General features: G+C 32.2%; 1 protein-coding gene across 1 annotated transcript; it reads left to right on the top strand.

Moving 5' to 3' along the window:
- The first annotated feature begins 3182 nt into the window (after positions 1 to 3182).
- Positions 3183 to 5253, top strand: LOC132736102 (uncharacterized). The gene is made up of 2 exons (XM_060723181.1): positions 3183 to 3336; positions 3589 to 5253. The coding sequence occupies exon 2, from the start codon at positions 3614 to 3616 to the stop codon at positions 4916 to 4918; it is 1305 nt and encodes a 434-aa protein (XP_060579164.1). The 5' UTR covers positions 3183 to 3336; positions 3589 to 3613; the 3' UTR covers positions 4919 to 5253.
- Positions 5254 to 16063: the final 10810 nt, after the last annotated feature.

Raw genomic sequence — 16063 nt, 5'->3', positions numbered from 1 at the left:
GGGGATATAGTGTGTAAGCGGCCGCATAGCTCAGTCGATATTCCGAAGGTCCCTGGTTCGTGTTCCGGTAAGGTTGCACATTTCACTTATTCTGTGACATATGGCGCCTAACGCGGGGACCTTGATGGTATAAAGCTTCGAGTACAATTTTACATTTTTCTCTTTACCCATTAGAAAATTCAAGGACAAATTTCTATAGAGTGTATGTCACAGTATTGAACTGTTTATTTCTTAAGGGAGATAGGGTGTAAGCGGCCGCCTAGTTCTGCCCATAGAGTCGCTTGAAGGTATTTCGAGGGTACCGGGTTCAAGTGTCGATGAGGCTGAATATTTTTCCCACCCTGCAACAATGATTCTTCACTCTTAGATTAATGAACTGATTCAAAATTATCTCAATTAAGAGTATGATATCGACAATATATTATTTTATTTAGTCTATACCTTCTATCTGTTCACAAAGAATAAAGTTCAAAGTTCTTATTTGTCTAGACAATTTTGTTATTTTCTTTGGAAGTAGTCAAAAAGCTCATTTTTATGATTTACTGACAAATCTTAACAATGATGTTGGCTTAGCTAACAAAAGCACAAATTGTTAAGTCTATACTTTTTAACCAATACTTCATAGAACTTTTAACTCTTGATTCAACTTTATTTAACTTTTAGTTATAATTAGACATCGTTTGTTGAAATGTTTTTGCGATATTTACAGATGAGTCAAAAAACACATTAAAAAAAATGCAAAAAATAAAAAGATATAACTGAACAGTATTACACAAAAACGAACATGAGAAGATATCATATACATTGCGTGGCACCAATTATATTTCTCATTCTAAGAAGTAATGAATTTATCATTACAAGATAGATAGGATAGTATAATCAGTGCATTGCCTTAAGCCTTTACTTTATATAGACGTGTTTGGACGACTTTTTGCCCCCATCCCCTTTTTGAGGCCTCAAGCAGTGAAAACAATGCCCTGTTTAGGCCCCAAACACCGTATTTCGTTTGAGAAAACGTGATAAAGAAGTGATCACTTTTTCGGCGCCGCCCCCTAACAAAAAAAGGACATCAAGGGGTTCTAGAAGTGGGATGTGCTCTCTTCTGTTTCAGGAGGGGGGCAGCCATTCTCATCGCCAAGAAAATTTCGGACATGTGACAGGCTAAGAATGGCCCAAGGCCGATCGTAAGGTAACGTGTAACCAACGCTGAAAAGCCTTTGACTCTATCTCAATCCATTGAGAAGTTGCAGCACTTTGAAATCAGTTTTGATGGAAAAAATCAATGCAAAATAGTGATTTTGGCAATTTTGAGACGATCCCCCGCTGCCATGATACCAGGAAATATAAGATTGAGCATGCTGTAACAGAAGCTATGGACCAAGTTCCATCAGTATTGAAGCATTTTTCATAGCTTCATAGCCGTTTGAACAGGAAGCTTTTCAATGAAAACGGCCATTTTTCACAATATGCTCATGAGGAAAAGGGTTAACGGGGGCAAAGAGGCGTGATTATTTTCTTGTTTCGTAATGATAATTATTATTTAAAATGTAGTAAAATCAAAAGATTTTACTTCAGATGCAACAGTTATTGTACGCTTTACCAGCGTAAATAATTTTAAATGATTTACTGTCTAATATATTCTTGGTAGGAAACAGTTTTTGCTTCAATTTGTCAACTAAATATCGAGTCTAGATCTTATACTACCTCATGTGTCCGACGTTTTTGTCTTATGTGACAGCGGGATTAACAGCGGGAGTGGAATAAATAATCATCCTGAGAGCTGATTTGTTATTCTTAATTGTATGGTTCATTTCTTTTTTCATTAAGCAACTAAACTAAACTGTTGTGACAATATTCTTTTGTACATAGCAATAGTTTTAGATAAATTTTATTTGCTGTCTTACATTTTGCTTTTTAACTTAAATTTCGGACAGGATAGATAAACATATGACTTGATCTGATTCACAGAAAACTAATTTGTATTAACAGATTGCAAAATGATTTCAAATATATCAGTTAAGTTAAGGCCTCAACAGACGGTAGGATTTTGAAGTACAACACCAATTAAAACTAAGATGTACAGGCAAATCTTAATGTGTGAAGGCTACTATTTCTTGAATTCGGAAACCTTAAGTCTAGATGTAAGGGATAGGACATGTTCTATTTTGAAAATCTTGTCGTACAGATTTCTACAGACCTCCCACAATGACAAGTAACAGATTACCAAATTATTTCCTGATAATGGGTGTAATGAATGAAATTCCAGAACAATTACTACGAATTAGGGCTAAAAGGTAAACATAGTAGTAAGATGGGGTAAAAATGATGTTGAAAAAAACTCTTTAAGAGACCCAAAGTTGTGTTATGTTCAAATCCCAAATTATTCCGAAAATGATTATGTCACGGTATTGAACTGTTCTCTAATTAGTGGAGGGGAGGTAATGTGTAAGCGACCGGATAGCTTAGTCAGTAGAGCTGCAGTACGGTATTCCGAGGGTCCCAGGTTTGAGTCTCGGTCATGCTTCACATTAAAAAAAAATATTTTTTTTAAAAGGAGGTGTTTCAATCATTACTCATGGTGCAAAAAGGATTTAGTGAGTAAAGTATGTAAAGGATTAATGTAAAGGGATCCTTTTTAGGGAAAACTCAAAGGAGTCCTACAGTGTAGAATTACCGTCTGAATGCAAGTGTTGTATTGCTTTGAAAATTGTACATCTTATCACTAATTAGTGCTGTACAACTAAATCCTACCGTCTGTTGAGGCCTTTACTTTGTCTTGCTTATTTTTACTTTTAGCTTTTTAGATTTCGTAAATCCAAAAACAGATAAAAAACAGTACATATCAGTTCTTTAATGCAGTTAAGTAAAGCTATAACAAACAAAATATACTATAAAACTCAAAAACGTTACAATCATGTGATAAAATTTTTGTCTAAACATGTTTCTGTTATTTGTTGCAAACGAATTTTTTACTTTTGATAATGACTGCATGAATAACTCTCAATAACCTTCCATATGTTCATATACTGCCAATAAAACAAAATGATCACAAGAAATTTAGCATCGCCGTGCATATGGATAATATAAACATCACGATGCTCCTGTATTATAAAGTAATAAGATTGTTTCTGTCAGCTGATAAAATTTCATATCTAATATGTACAAGATAAAAAGTTTACTTACACGTGGCTATTTGAATCAAGTTAATGTACTTGTACAAATTATTTGTATATGATTAATATATTTTACTAATATTCTGTATTAGGAGTACTCATTCTGAAAAGACATTTGTTTAAATGAAAATAAGAAGAAAAGCGTGACAAGTTAAAAAAAGAGGTACGTTATTTTTAATAACATTTATCACTTTTTAAGTTTATCAGTGAGTTTTAAAAATGCTTGGTTGCGAAAATTGCTCTCGCTAGATAAAATTAACCGTTTTGTAAAGAAAAGGCAAAATACTGTCAAACGATCTCTAAATTAATGACTGTTCAAAGCTGCTCATATTTTTGTCTAAATGAATAAGATATATCTCTTCATTAAAGTCTTTACTGTTACTCTACTTTGTGGTTACTACTTTGGTACTTACAGAAAATATATCAGGACGATACCTGAAATGGAAGTAGCAAAACAGTCGCGGTCTAAGACAAGCATTTTGACGAAGCTGGCCGACGACGTTAACTGTCTTTCGCTAGATGATTCGGCTACAACCAACTTTCAAGAATGCATTCAAAACATTTTGACAGTAAATTTTGAACAATTAAATAAAGAAGATGAAGTATGCCGTGATGCAAAATTCGACGTTTCAATCAAATCCTTGATGAGATTTTCAAAAGGGGTTATCAACTGTATTGGAACAACATCAAAAGTGTCTGGTCAACGGATGCTCGGGACTGTATGTAACGTCGCCACAACTGTAATTACATATTTCTTTGCTGAGCAGGACGTTTCTGCATTTCTGATGACACGTTTTGGTACTATTATGAATGAAGAGCTCAGATTAAAGTGTCTAGCATCTTGCATAAAGATAAAACACTGTATCAGCTATATGCAAGGTTTACCTAATCCAAACAAACTCGGACCAGATGATAAAAAGATGCATCTTCTACTTATGGCAGCCGATGTTCCAGTTCAAACAGGACTTGATGAACTATTATATCTGGGTGAAAAAATAAGAAAATTAGTAAAATCAGCAATACATGATATGAACAACTTTGAAGATTTGATGAGAAATGTTGAATTATATTGTTGCCTAGCCACTTTTCGGGAACTATTTCTTCTATACCGCTTTAGTTTTCAGTCCATGTTAGAAGTGAACGCCGAGTCTGTCAGGAATGTTATTGATGCACAACAGGAAAATGATCAGTCTGTTCTCGAGTTTTTATACAAACCTACAATGGAAAATGTGAAATTGTTCTACGAAGTACTACAAGGTGACTGGCCATTATCAAGGGCATTCTGTGAAAGGCGTGGTCTTTTGGTAGAAGATTTGGTGTTTTTAGATAGAGGAGTGTATACAATTGAGTCGGTTGCAGACAAAACAAAGCTATATACAATCAGCGACTCGTATTTACGTTCTGGAAAGGTCATTGATTGCGTTTTTATGGAGTCAAGTCGTAGGAAGGGAAGAAATGTCTTCTCTTTTCAGACCGAGTCAAATTTTGTTGGTGCGTCTGAAAGAGCGCGTCATCTTTGCTTAACAGAAACAAAAGAATTCTGGTATGTATTGAAAGTGCGTGGGAATACACCAATAGACAAAGAATGTTACATGATATGGTTAAAATCAGACATTAAGAAATGCTTGTGCCAAGAAAGGAAGGATTCTAGCTTCCTTGCCTTACCATTTGGTCAGCAGACAACATGTCTTTCAACGACAAAGGACATAAATTCAAGTTTTTTATGGACAATCGAATCCTTATGAATTAAAAAAATACCACATGTAAAGAAAGAAAATAAAGTTATTGGCTACGTGCCATCACATTTTAAATTGACATACATGTCTGCCTATAATATGAAAAATTTATCGACATAAATGTTTGAATTGCAGTTATGTAAAGATTATCTTCGGTTCATGCATGGTCTTATTATCAAAGCTATGTTGATATATTCTAATTAAGATAGTATTCTCATTTAAATATATATCAATATGTATAATGTAATGAATATTTGCTGAACGGATGATAAACCTGATTTGTTGACCTATTGTTTGATCTGTTTTGTTGAAATTCAAATAAATCAGTAAATTGAATACATGATAGATTTACGTTGTAGCGTTTGGTAGAAAAATACCCTACGAAAAAAAAAGTTAAACCCGAGGTCAGTTCTACTCACTGGGGTTGATTTTTTTAGCGGAGGCCAGCACAACTAGATATTTTCAATATTGTTGTGAATTTATCTGTTATTTTATTCGAGGTGAGCATTACTCAGTATTATTCTCCAAAAGTATACCTAATGAGTGATTACGTTCTATTTATAGAGAATTTTTAGTCGAAGTGTGCTCTTACCAAGTTACATACTATTTAGTGACTTATGGTCATGAACACATCCAATCTGACTAAAGTTTAGATCTACTTATTTCTTTTATTTGATGACGACCTATTTGTTTCACCTTCTTTGTAATTCAGATTTCCCGTGGAGGCTATTTTAGCCATGCAATTCAACAGGTTTTACATAGCATTAGAAGAAGTATAAAAAATACCATTATTCGTGGAAGTTAAACAAATTGTTGTCTTTTGTAAGGAAAAAAATGGTTGACGTAGTAATTAACACATTAACTTGAAATAATGAGAGTCAATTTTTAAAAGGGCAAGATTGTTTTGTTAGTTTACCTGTCGGCTATAAGGACAACGCCATGTTTGTTCTCGAATCAGGAAAATTACCTACGCAGTATTGGTATTCCCAGGTTTAAAATTAGAAATCACATCGCTTTCAAAATTAAGTTATCCGATGACTTGCTGTGCATAAATTATGGTGACCAGAAATGACTTAGTATTTGGTCACAGATAGATCTAAAAGTGGATCGTTATTTACAGCTGATTTTAATCAGTGTGGGACACATTTCGATTAGTTCTGTTCTTTATGAAAGCTTTTTTTTTCACAATAAAAGTGGTTCTTCTAGAAAAACGGAGAGGAAGAATAACCTGAAAATTTGCACACAAGTTCTTGTTATAAATCAAACTGTATAAAGGTTTCTTAAAATATGTCCAGTCCTGTACGTGATATCAAAACACCTCTTTGTACATACCTATAATATACATTCAAAATTGAACTCCTTGCAGTCATGATGCTTAATAGAATTAGGCAAATTGTATGTTTTGCAATTCCATTGAATTGAATTTTTTTCGATCTCACGTCCTGGTCTGATAGGAAGTGAAATAAATTGAGAAATTGAGGGAATTTAAATGAAAGTCAGTTGCTTTATAAAAGTAATGTACTTTTGACACATACATGTAATATAAATATATTTCTTGTAATTAAAATATAATATTGAATCAATTTATTACATGCTTTTCGGTGGTTTATAGAAATATATCAGTGATATAAAAACTGGTAATTTCACTGTTTGAAACAGTGAAAATACCACTTTGATAATTTCACTGTTTTGAATTTAAGCCCCTTACGTTGTTTCAGTGAAATACCAGCGTGCACAGTACTGGGTACCAACTTAATGACGTGACGTCGTAAATGACGTCACGTTGTATTATTATTTGGCGAGCTTTTATTCAGTATTAGGTTAAATGTCTTTTTAAAACGTTTCTCTGCATGTAATAAAAAGAAAATTTGTTTAGTTTGGTGTAAGATTGAAATATATTTCACCTTGTGATCACCAAAAGCTCATATTTCACTCGTAGCTGCGCCACTCGTGAAATATACATTTTGGTGCTCACTCAGTGAAATATATTCCTATCTTACACTGAACTAAACAAATATCCTCTATATATCTAACACGAACTGCATTTTCTCTATATTTTATACTAAACGCTAGTCTCACTGAACAATAATTAATGGTATTTATATGGGTTTTACACATATCTTATCCAATAATATTTGCTGGCTTTATGGATACAAATGTTGTCTCCTCGTAAAAATTCAGGGGGAAATTCCTGCTCAAGCGTTAACATTATTTGGAATGATTTGGGAATTGTTTCAAAGAGACTTTAAAAGCTATATCAAATAAAACTTGACATTGATTAAAGAGGTCTTGTTATTCATTTTTCTCTACAGCATCTCCTTAAAGACTGACTCTTGGGAATTAGAACTTAAATGTAATATTACATGTGATATCACTCTTATCCATTTAAAATGCATGTTTCATTGCTATTTTTGTCAACATGTCAACAAAATACTGCATTTATAAAACATTTCTGAAGCTAAACTTAAATTCACCACTTATTGTAACGTTACTGTGTTTTGCATTGTTGTTATTTTAATTTGACCTAGTCTCTGTCTTGGTTTACAAGCTGCATTCCGTGATCCTTTCTCCCTTGAGAAAGTTTACTCTCATATTTGAAATGTCCGAACTTTTAACGAAAGCAGTGAATTTTGACGTTATCAACGTTTTCTTATAGTCAGCATGTTTAGTTTCACAACACGAGCTTCCCATTATTTGCAATTTCTTTGCGTATAACTTTAATTCAACTTATTGCTAGCGCAAGAATAAGGCTGTGTTGACATCCACAGTTACGTTTCCTATGTATTGTGCATTCTCTTATTATGTTTAATATTTTTTGGGGGTTCATTTTTATATATGTATGTAGCTTTAAAAGATAGTAATCGTTTAATAAAATATGGAATCCCATTTGATTAAAATATAAGCACAAACATATTGTGTATTAATTATAAAATGATATAAAATATGAATTAATGATATCTCCGTGTGATTTTTATGAGTAACTTATCGTCGCCTGGGTCTTAAACTGCTTTATCCCTATTTTTTTATTACTGTACAAAATTTTCTCTCTACCTCCCATACATGTTGTTATTAATATTATATACCCTATAAATGTTGCTCTTTATCCATTGGTGAACACATGTATAGCAATTACATTGCTCTACCTCCAGAATTGCAGTTATTGATATAAAACTGACCAATTAAACTTTTTGAAATATATCATGTGATTGTTACTTTACGTTAAGAGAGAAATTATTGTTGGTCAAGCTTAAAGTGCTCTATCTCTCCTATATATCCAATTTAAAACGTTTTGATACTGTAGTACCATACAAATTAAGAACAATAACTCATCTACTCCATTTTCAAAGCAAACACTCAATCATGAAAAATCAATAGAATCAAAACAAATAAATTTTCGATTTTATAACATTTCCACAAATATATATGCAGGCGTTTTATGCGAAAGAATAGCAAATTTTTTTATAGGTTTGTTAAATTTGAGAGAATGTAGCTTTAACCTCGTTCCTCCAGTTATGCGAATACTTATAAGTTAAACAGATTTAACTAATAACATTTTTATGAAGGATCTGGAATTTTTTTCCAGACTTGTGTACCATTTGTAGAAAAAGAGGAAGAAGAAGCTTTATTCTTTCATAAATCTCACAATACACAATTGACAAAATAGAGAAATAAGAATCACTTAAGAAAGCCGAACACGGCAAAATTGAAAACGTTGCAGACTCGATTTGATTGAGCCTGTTCATGGACGGTACTGTCAAGTGCAAACTACCGTCCACGCCATTATAGCTCATAGTCACATTTTTGGTATATACACTGATGAATTAATATTGGCATTAGTCAACAATAAATCTGTCAATAAAGTAAACAAAATATTTGTAAAAAAAAGTAAGATGCAAAAAACAGGATACACTACACTTACAAGCTTTAAATGCATTTGTTTCGTAATTACTTCCCTTACATTTCAAAATATCTAATACAAAAGAATATGTCTGAGACTAGAAGAAACGAATAGCTGTGTTCCTAAAACTGTGACTGTTTTAAAAATATATTTTTTTGTTCATAATTGAATCTTAAATGTTTATTAAGATTGATATAAAATATAAACTAAGTATAAAACATTATTTTGCATCTTCTTATTTTTGTTATTATTTGTATAAACAATTTTCTATCATGTCAGTACGCACTTACGTACGCACGTGTGTACGTACGTACGTACATACATACATTAAATACATTTGTGTACACACACATAATATTTTTACTTCTAATACACTTATTACTATTTTCTATTTACAAATACATGGCAATGCTGCGTGCTTTTTTTTTCATTTAACTTGAAGATAAATATTTTAACGCCATTTGACGTCATATGTACAACAACCATAAGTTTAATTAAAGCCATGATAAAATCAATAATTGAATGTTATAGTATTCGTGAAGGTTAACACATACTTATTAGTTATCTTCTTTCAGCGCGTTGAATTGAAACTATGAATATGTATATTTTCCTTTGTATATACCGCAGTACAACCATGCGCAATCAATAAAAGTATTAAAGAATGTAACACAATATTATTATATAAATATTATATCTGCATCTTCTTATCTCAAAGCTTTATATACATATACAGATAAATTTCTTATTACTTAAACATTTTCTAAGGAAAACAAGTCTATCGTTTGAAACTTGCTTGGTCGAACTCTGTAGTATCTATTTAGGAAATAGATATCAATTTTGAGTGCATTGTTGTAGAATATTGCACGGTTTGAGTTCAAATGCGTAGTTATATAATCACGAAGGCCGATAGGCCTGAGTGATTAATTACAAAGCATTTGAATGAAAAACGTGCATTATTATACAATAATGCACGAAGAATTAATATCTATTTCCATTCTAACACGTCAAGAAAAATATAATTATAATTATAAAGTTGGACTTTATGTTTGGTGGTTAAATTTGTTTTCGCCTGAGAGTTTCCAATAGAAACGTTCTTTAAAGGCCGTTCCAGTGGGTTGAAAAAACTGTCGTTAAATCTACCGTGTGTAGAAACATTTTGAGAATTTTGAAAATGTTGGTAAAACTTTGTTTGTTTATTTTATTGCAGTCTATAATTTTCCAAGCGAAATAGAAATTATTAAAAGTGAAATAAATGTAATACTTAACTCGTTTGCGACATTGAAATAGCGTACTTGATTTGATTGTTTTGTGCGTGCTGTTTGGCGCTACATTGTGACGTCATGTAAACAACACCTTAAACGTCTGTACAGCGTTAACGACTTAATTGACGATATTGGTGTTCGGATTCATTTTCTTAGTTAGACCATTTTCTTTCATTCTAGATAGTTTTCACAACAAAATTCGACAAAAAATTGTTTTTATTTATCAGTTTTTCAAACAAAATGGCGCCCTCAATGTGAAAATACACAGGGAGATAATAAGAACGGCGAGTGCATTGTTTAAGAAATAACATCGGCCTGAGAGGTTAATATCGGCTATTTAACACCGTTTTAAAGTTTTGATGCGTAGGAATTGACCACGAAGGCCGTAGGCCTGAGTGGTTAATTTTTTCGCATCAAAATGACAAAACCGGTGTTAAATAGCCGATATACACGTCTCAGGCCGATGTTATTTCGATTCTATCACGATAAAATTAGGAAGATCACTATAATGTTATTTTTTCAAGCGGAAACAACTTCTGTTGCCGATTTTTGTATTAATAATAATAACGCTGTTCGATTTTCACACCCTTCTGTTGCAAAGATATAAAAATTATTAAACAAAATAAATAATAAGAAAAAACGTTATTACAATAAAAACTTACGTCGTATTGTGTTTACATCAGTGCCCCATTTTTCATTCTTGTATCATGTTTGTATGAAATAACGTCAGCTTGTTTATGAATGAGTTGTTTACTTACGATGACGTCATTACGCTGCTTACGGATTGGCGCCGTTTTGTCAAAATATTTATTAACTGATATGGATCAAATATGTGGCGTAAGTGTATGTGAGGTATTTTTTCTGTATTGTATGAAAAGAAAACATTATAAGAACTGAAAATATAAATAAAATGCATTTTTATTGTTGCTTTAAAAGGCTTTTTAAACTATATAATCGAGGGTGAAAACATAAAAGCCGCATACAAGTAGTCCCTAACCAGTGTTTATTGGCAGTTTAACACAGTTTTTTTTCTCTTTTGTCTATAGTGACAAAATCACGTGGAGTGATAGAATATAGAATAATGCACGCTTCGGACCTTCTTTGTTTATATAGAAAACATTCCAATAGTGTTAGAATTATATATTTATCTCTAATTGTGTCAAACACGTTACACTCAAAAAGGAAATGAAATTTTAATCTTCTAACTTATCACAGAGTACGCAAAGTCTGTTTTCTCTCACAGTTCTATTCTACCGGCCACATTCTATATTTAATCGATGTGAGGATACTTTCAATCTACATTATGCTTTTCTATATTTATTAACATTAAGTTTTTTTAAGGTATGGTTGAAAACCAAAACTACATATAGATTTATAAAAAGTAGCTCTAGTTGATATATCAATCCTACTTTGCCATCCTTGTACAAAACATCCTTCATGCTTAAGACTTTGTACAAATATGTGAAAATCTTCTACTCCCAAACATGATAAAAACATGATAAAAACATAGTCTCGTTAAAATATTTTTGACACATGAAGCCCAATTGTGATTTGTGAGGTTGACTTTCAATGTCATTTAACATCATTTTATATATATAATTTTTAAAATTTATTTTCAGGACTGCTTTTTACTTTCAACCAATATTTTATAATGTACAAAATTCTTAGACTATATATGTCCGTTCTTCCTAGAGCGCCGTATATAAAATCATTTTGTGTGCTTGCTTTTACACCTAATGTTCGTTTGCAAAACATTGTATGCACCTTTTCAATTCGGCTTGCTTGTAATAAACCCCACACCTCAGCACCATAAAATAGGACTGGCTTAATTCAGTGGTACATATTGTTTTATATCTATTTAGTATCCAGCCATTTGATATCACCTATAGAGTATGAAAGGAAGTGTTCTATGTCTTTCATTTAAATCTTAGTCATTAAGAATGTATATTATGTACACATTTTGATAAAAATATTGTACGATTTCAACAACAGCCACGGAAATTGTCTGAGTAATGGGTGGAACACATTCTGGCGATCCCTTTTCAGTTATGATGGAAAACAATTCTAATAATTATCCATAACTATTTCTGTTATTTATGTACTTTTAATCCATAACATTTTACATTTAGAACATTGAAAAATTAAAGGGAATAAATTTATTCGTGTACAACCAATCTCTTAGGAGTATTTTGCCTTCATCAACGGTGTCAATGTTAGTAATATCTCAAGTAACAAGTCCATATTCATTAATCATTAGCAATATGGCAAAGTTGCCGGTTTATATAAAAGTTTATATTAATCCTGTGAAAATTCAAGAAAATAATTGCTGCGATGAAGTGCTGAGTGTTTTGAAAGCAGTGCGACCAGACTTGTTTAATAATGATGCGGCAAACTCATTAAAATCAAAGGTTGGAATTTTGCAGATCATGCTGTCACTTTAACAGAGATTAAGGGTGTAACTTGGAGCAAAATTACTGCTTTAACAACAATGCATACGTTTTCTCATTATGACAAATTTTTTGTTTATTTATATCTAGTTTGTTTTTAGATCTGTGGCTCAACCAGTAAACAGTGTTTTTTATATATAGAAGGGGTATTATTTTTGTTTAAATATTTTTTTTAAACTGATAAACCTTTGTCTCCGGTATGCGCTTTCAAGTGTTTGTATTTTAATTTAGATACCTGCATGAGCACATCAATTTATACAATATTATACAATTATTATTATATAATTATTATATATATTATTTATACAATATTATGTAAGGTTAAATTCATGTAGGGATAACAAATATGCTACCTGCTGCCCAATTCACATCTAACTTACAAATCTAAGCCACACCCAACAGCCTATATAAAGGGTTACCACATTTATGACATCGGCAAGTCTAAATAATAGTTGAAAGGTTTGAGACTCAAACTCCGGTCAGAGCCTAGCTTTTTTAAATGCATATAATGATATCTTAGACAAGGTAAAAAATGAGTACATATGTATCTCTCATCAATGAAGTAACTGAGAATACAGTATTTCCACTTTATGCAGTAGCCCAAAAATTGTGCACCAGGGCTTTTTATTATATAAACGATGGTCGCCCTTAAGACTGACATTTATGTAATAATCGGTCGGTCTTGCGGTCAAACAAATGAGTATATTGTTGCAATAGTTAATATTTTACTCTGTTTAAAGCTGAAAAATTGATGCTAATGTTGATTGCTCCCTTCACCATTGATCTAACAAAGGGTTACTAAATGTACAGTAAAAGACTAATGACATAGTGTAGTCAGTTTAACATTCAGTTTTATCACTTATATGATAATATATCTTTATTTCACAAAGCCAGTTGACCAGACTGGTTCATGAGGCAACATATTTACAATATATACAATTACATAGGTCACATGACATCAATTGTTAACTATTGTATACAAAATTAACATACTCAAACACAAATAAGCCTTGAAAAAACAGACTATACATTTTAAAAGATATACTTATTTGCATAATAATGTACATAATACATAATATATGTACAGTGTTAGGGACTTTCTAACTCTTTGGCATGGTCTTACAAATATTTTGTCATTATGTGTTGAACAAATAAAGCCAAATAAAGGCAAATGTCATGCATGTTTATTGTGTTACAGTGTAAATGTATCAATGACTTATTTTAACACCTGGTGTCAAAAATGGAATTTCAAAGAGATCATATTTGTTGCATTGACTTGTACTGGAAAGAGAGTTTGCATCTCTTCAGATACGTATGCTCTAAGCTTTGATATTTGCACATATTTCTGTGCAAAAAATAATTGAAATAAGGCTTTAATAAGGCATTAGGATCAAACCTAGCCCCGACATAGATTTATATTTGGAAATGTGTTTAAATCTGCTTCTGTCTCTAGTCGAGATATTCGACATGTTAGCATTACCTAGACTTGATAGACTTGATAAACATGTATATGAAACAGATACTGAAAACATTGGCGTCTTTGAAAAAGCTAAAAGTGGAGAAGATCTAATAAAAAATCGGGACTTTTAGAGTTGAGGACGTTAATGCGTATTCTAAAACCTCTGCCTCCGAAAAAGACATTGTAAACAATCATATTACTAATATTTCCAATCTTAAAGTCCAAATTAATGAAAAAGAACTCAAACTTCCTATTATGTATTGGATTCCTTAATTACATAAAAAACCTTACAAAGCCAGATTTATTGCTAATTCTACATCTTGCACTACAAGTAAACTTTCTATTTCATTGACGTCTTGTTTGACTGCCATTAAAACACATATAATTAGATATTGTGATAAAGTCTATGAAAACACAGGCAAACATCTCTTTTGGTCAATTAAAAATTCTGGTGAAATCTTGGATAAATTCAAAATTAATAACTTTCAAGCTTCAACTGTCAGTACATACGATTTTTCTACACTTTATACAACTTTGCCACATAAATTAATCAATGATAAACTAATTTCCCTAATTCAGAAAACTTTTGCACGGGAAAAAGTTACCTTTCTAGCATGTAATTCGAACAAAGCTTTTTTTACTAACGGTATGGTTAAACATTATACTATGTGGACCTGTGACGAAGTTTGTAGAGCACTCTCTTTTCTTTTAGACAACACTTATGTCAGGTTTGGTAATACCCTATTTAAACAGATCATAGGAATTCCTATGGGTACTAATTGTGCACCCCTGGTCGCCGATTTGTTTTTATACTGCTATGAAAGAGACTTTATGTTGAGTCTCTCTGAAGAGAAACAACAAGATGTTATAGTCGCATTTAATAATACTTCCAGATACCTTGATGATATTTTTAATTTAGATAATACCTATTTTGATCAAATGGTGTCTGACATTTATCCGCATGAACTACAACTTAATAAAACGAACTCTTGAAATTTTAGTACATCATTTTTGGATCTTCATATTACTATCAACAACAATTCTATTCACACGAAAACTTATGATAAAAGAGATGACTTTGACTTTTGTATAGTTAATTATCCACATTTGGATGGAGACGTACCCCATGCAACATCCTACGGGGTTTATGTTTCTCAGTTATTTAGATTCGCTAGAGCTTGTAACAACGTAAAGGATTTCAACGAGCGGAATATTTTTATTACCAGCAAGCTTCTAAAACAGGGCTACCGCTATCATAAATTACGGAAATATTTTACTAAATTTTACAATCGTAACTTTGATTTAATTTCTAAATTCAATAGTGATTTAAATTCTTCTGCGACAAGGGATTAGCCAGCCTGGTTTTTATGGCGATGTGGTTTACAAACTTCGTAAGATTTTGGGTCATGGTAATTTTTCTGCTGTTTTTACTAAAATTATTAAACGTTTTATTAAAAGATGTTATGACCCTACTATTTTAAGACATACTGCATGTTTAGTGTTCAACCCTTTTACAGTTGGACACTACGCTTTCCTCTTTTGATTGCATCTGACGGACCAAGTGGGAGACTCTATGATGGATGGATAGTTCCTAAAGCCCTTTGGGACTGAATTGTCTTAATGTTCGTCTTCTGCCTTGCTTCGTCGGGCCCTTGTAGGTGATTTTTTTGTTGCTCTGTCTTCCTTTAGGACATTGAGTACTTTTGTTATGGTCATTGGGTTTACTTTTATATGTTTCTACATGATCATTTTAGTGTTTTACTTATTTAACCTTTTGTAACCATGACAACTGTTAGAATTTCACTTGGCGGGGATTCATTTTTTTACACTGTCTCGTTTATAGGAACATGGTGGGGCTTAGAGCGAGGTTTGGTGCACCATTAACCGGTTTAAACTCCCCAGCATTTATTATTATGCTGCTGACCGTTCCAAGGCGGCGCCCCACTGTGTTCCTCAGATGTATGTCTATGTTGTTTCATACTGTTTTGGTGACACTTTTGCTTGTGTCCCTTGTTGTTTTCTCGTCTACGGTAAGTATCTTCCCCATTGCCTCTAGTTTTTATTTCTTTGATTGACCCCCCCCCCGTT

Source organism: Ruditapes philippinarum, unplaced genomic scaffold (assembly GCF_026571515.1).
Source record: "Ruditapes philippinarum isolate M1 unplaced genomic scaffold, ASM2657151v2 ctg5773_1_1_1_1, whole genome shotgun sequence".
NCBI lineage: Eukaryota > Metazoa > Mollusca > Bivalvia > Venerida > Veneridae > Ruditapes > Ruditapes philippinarum.
Note: the sequence above shows the minus strand (reverse complement) of the source record. Positions and strands in the feature narration are given on the sequence as shown.

Coding starts and splice junctions, on each gene's coding strand:
- LOC132736102 (XM_060723181.1), top strand. CDS start 3,614: ATGGAAGTAGCAAAACAGTCGCGGTCTAAGACAAGCATTTTGACGAAG.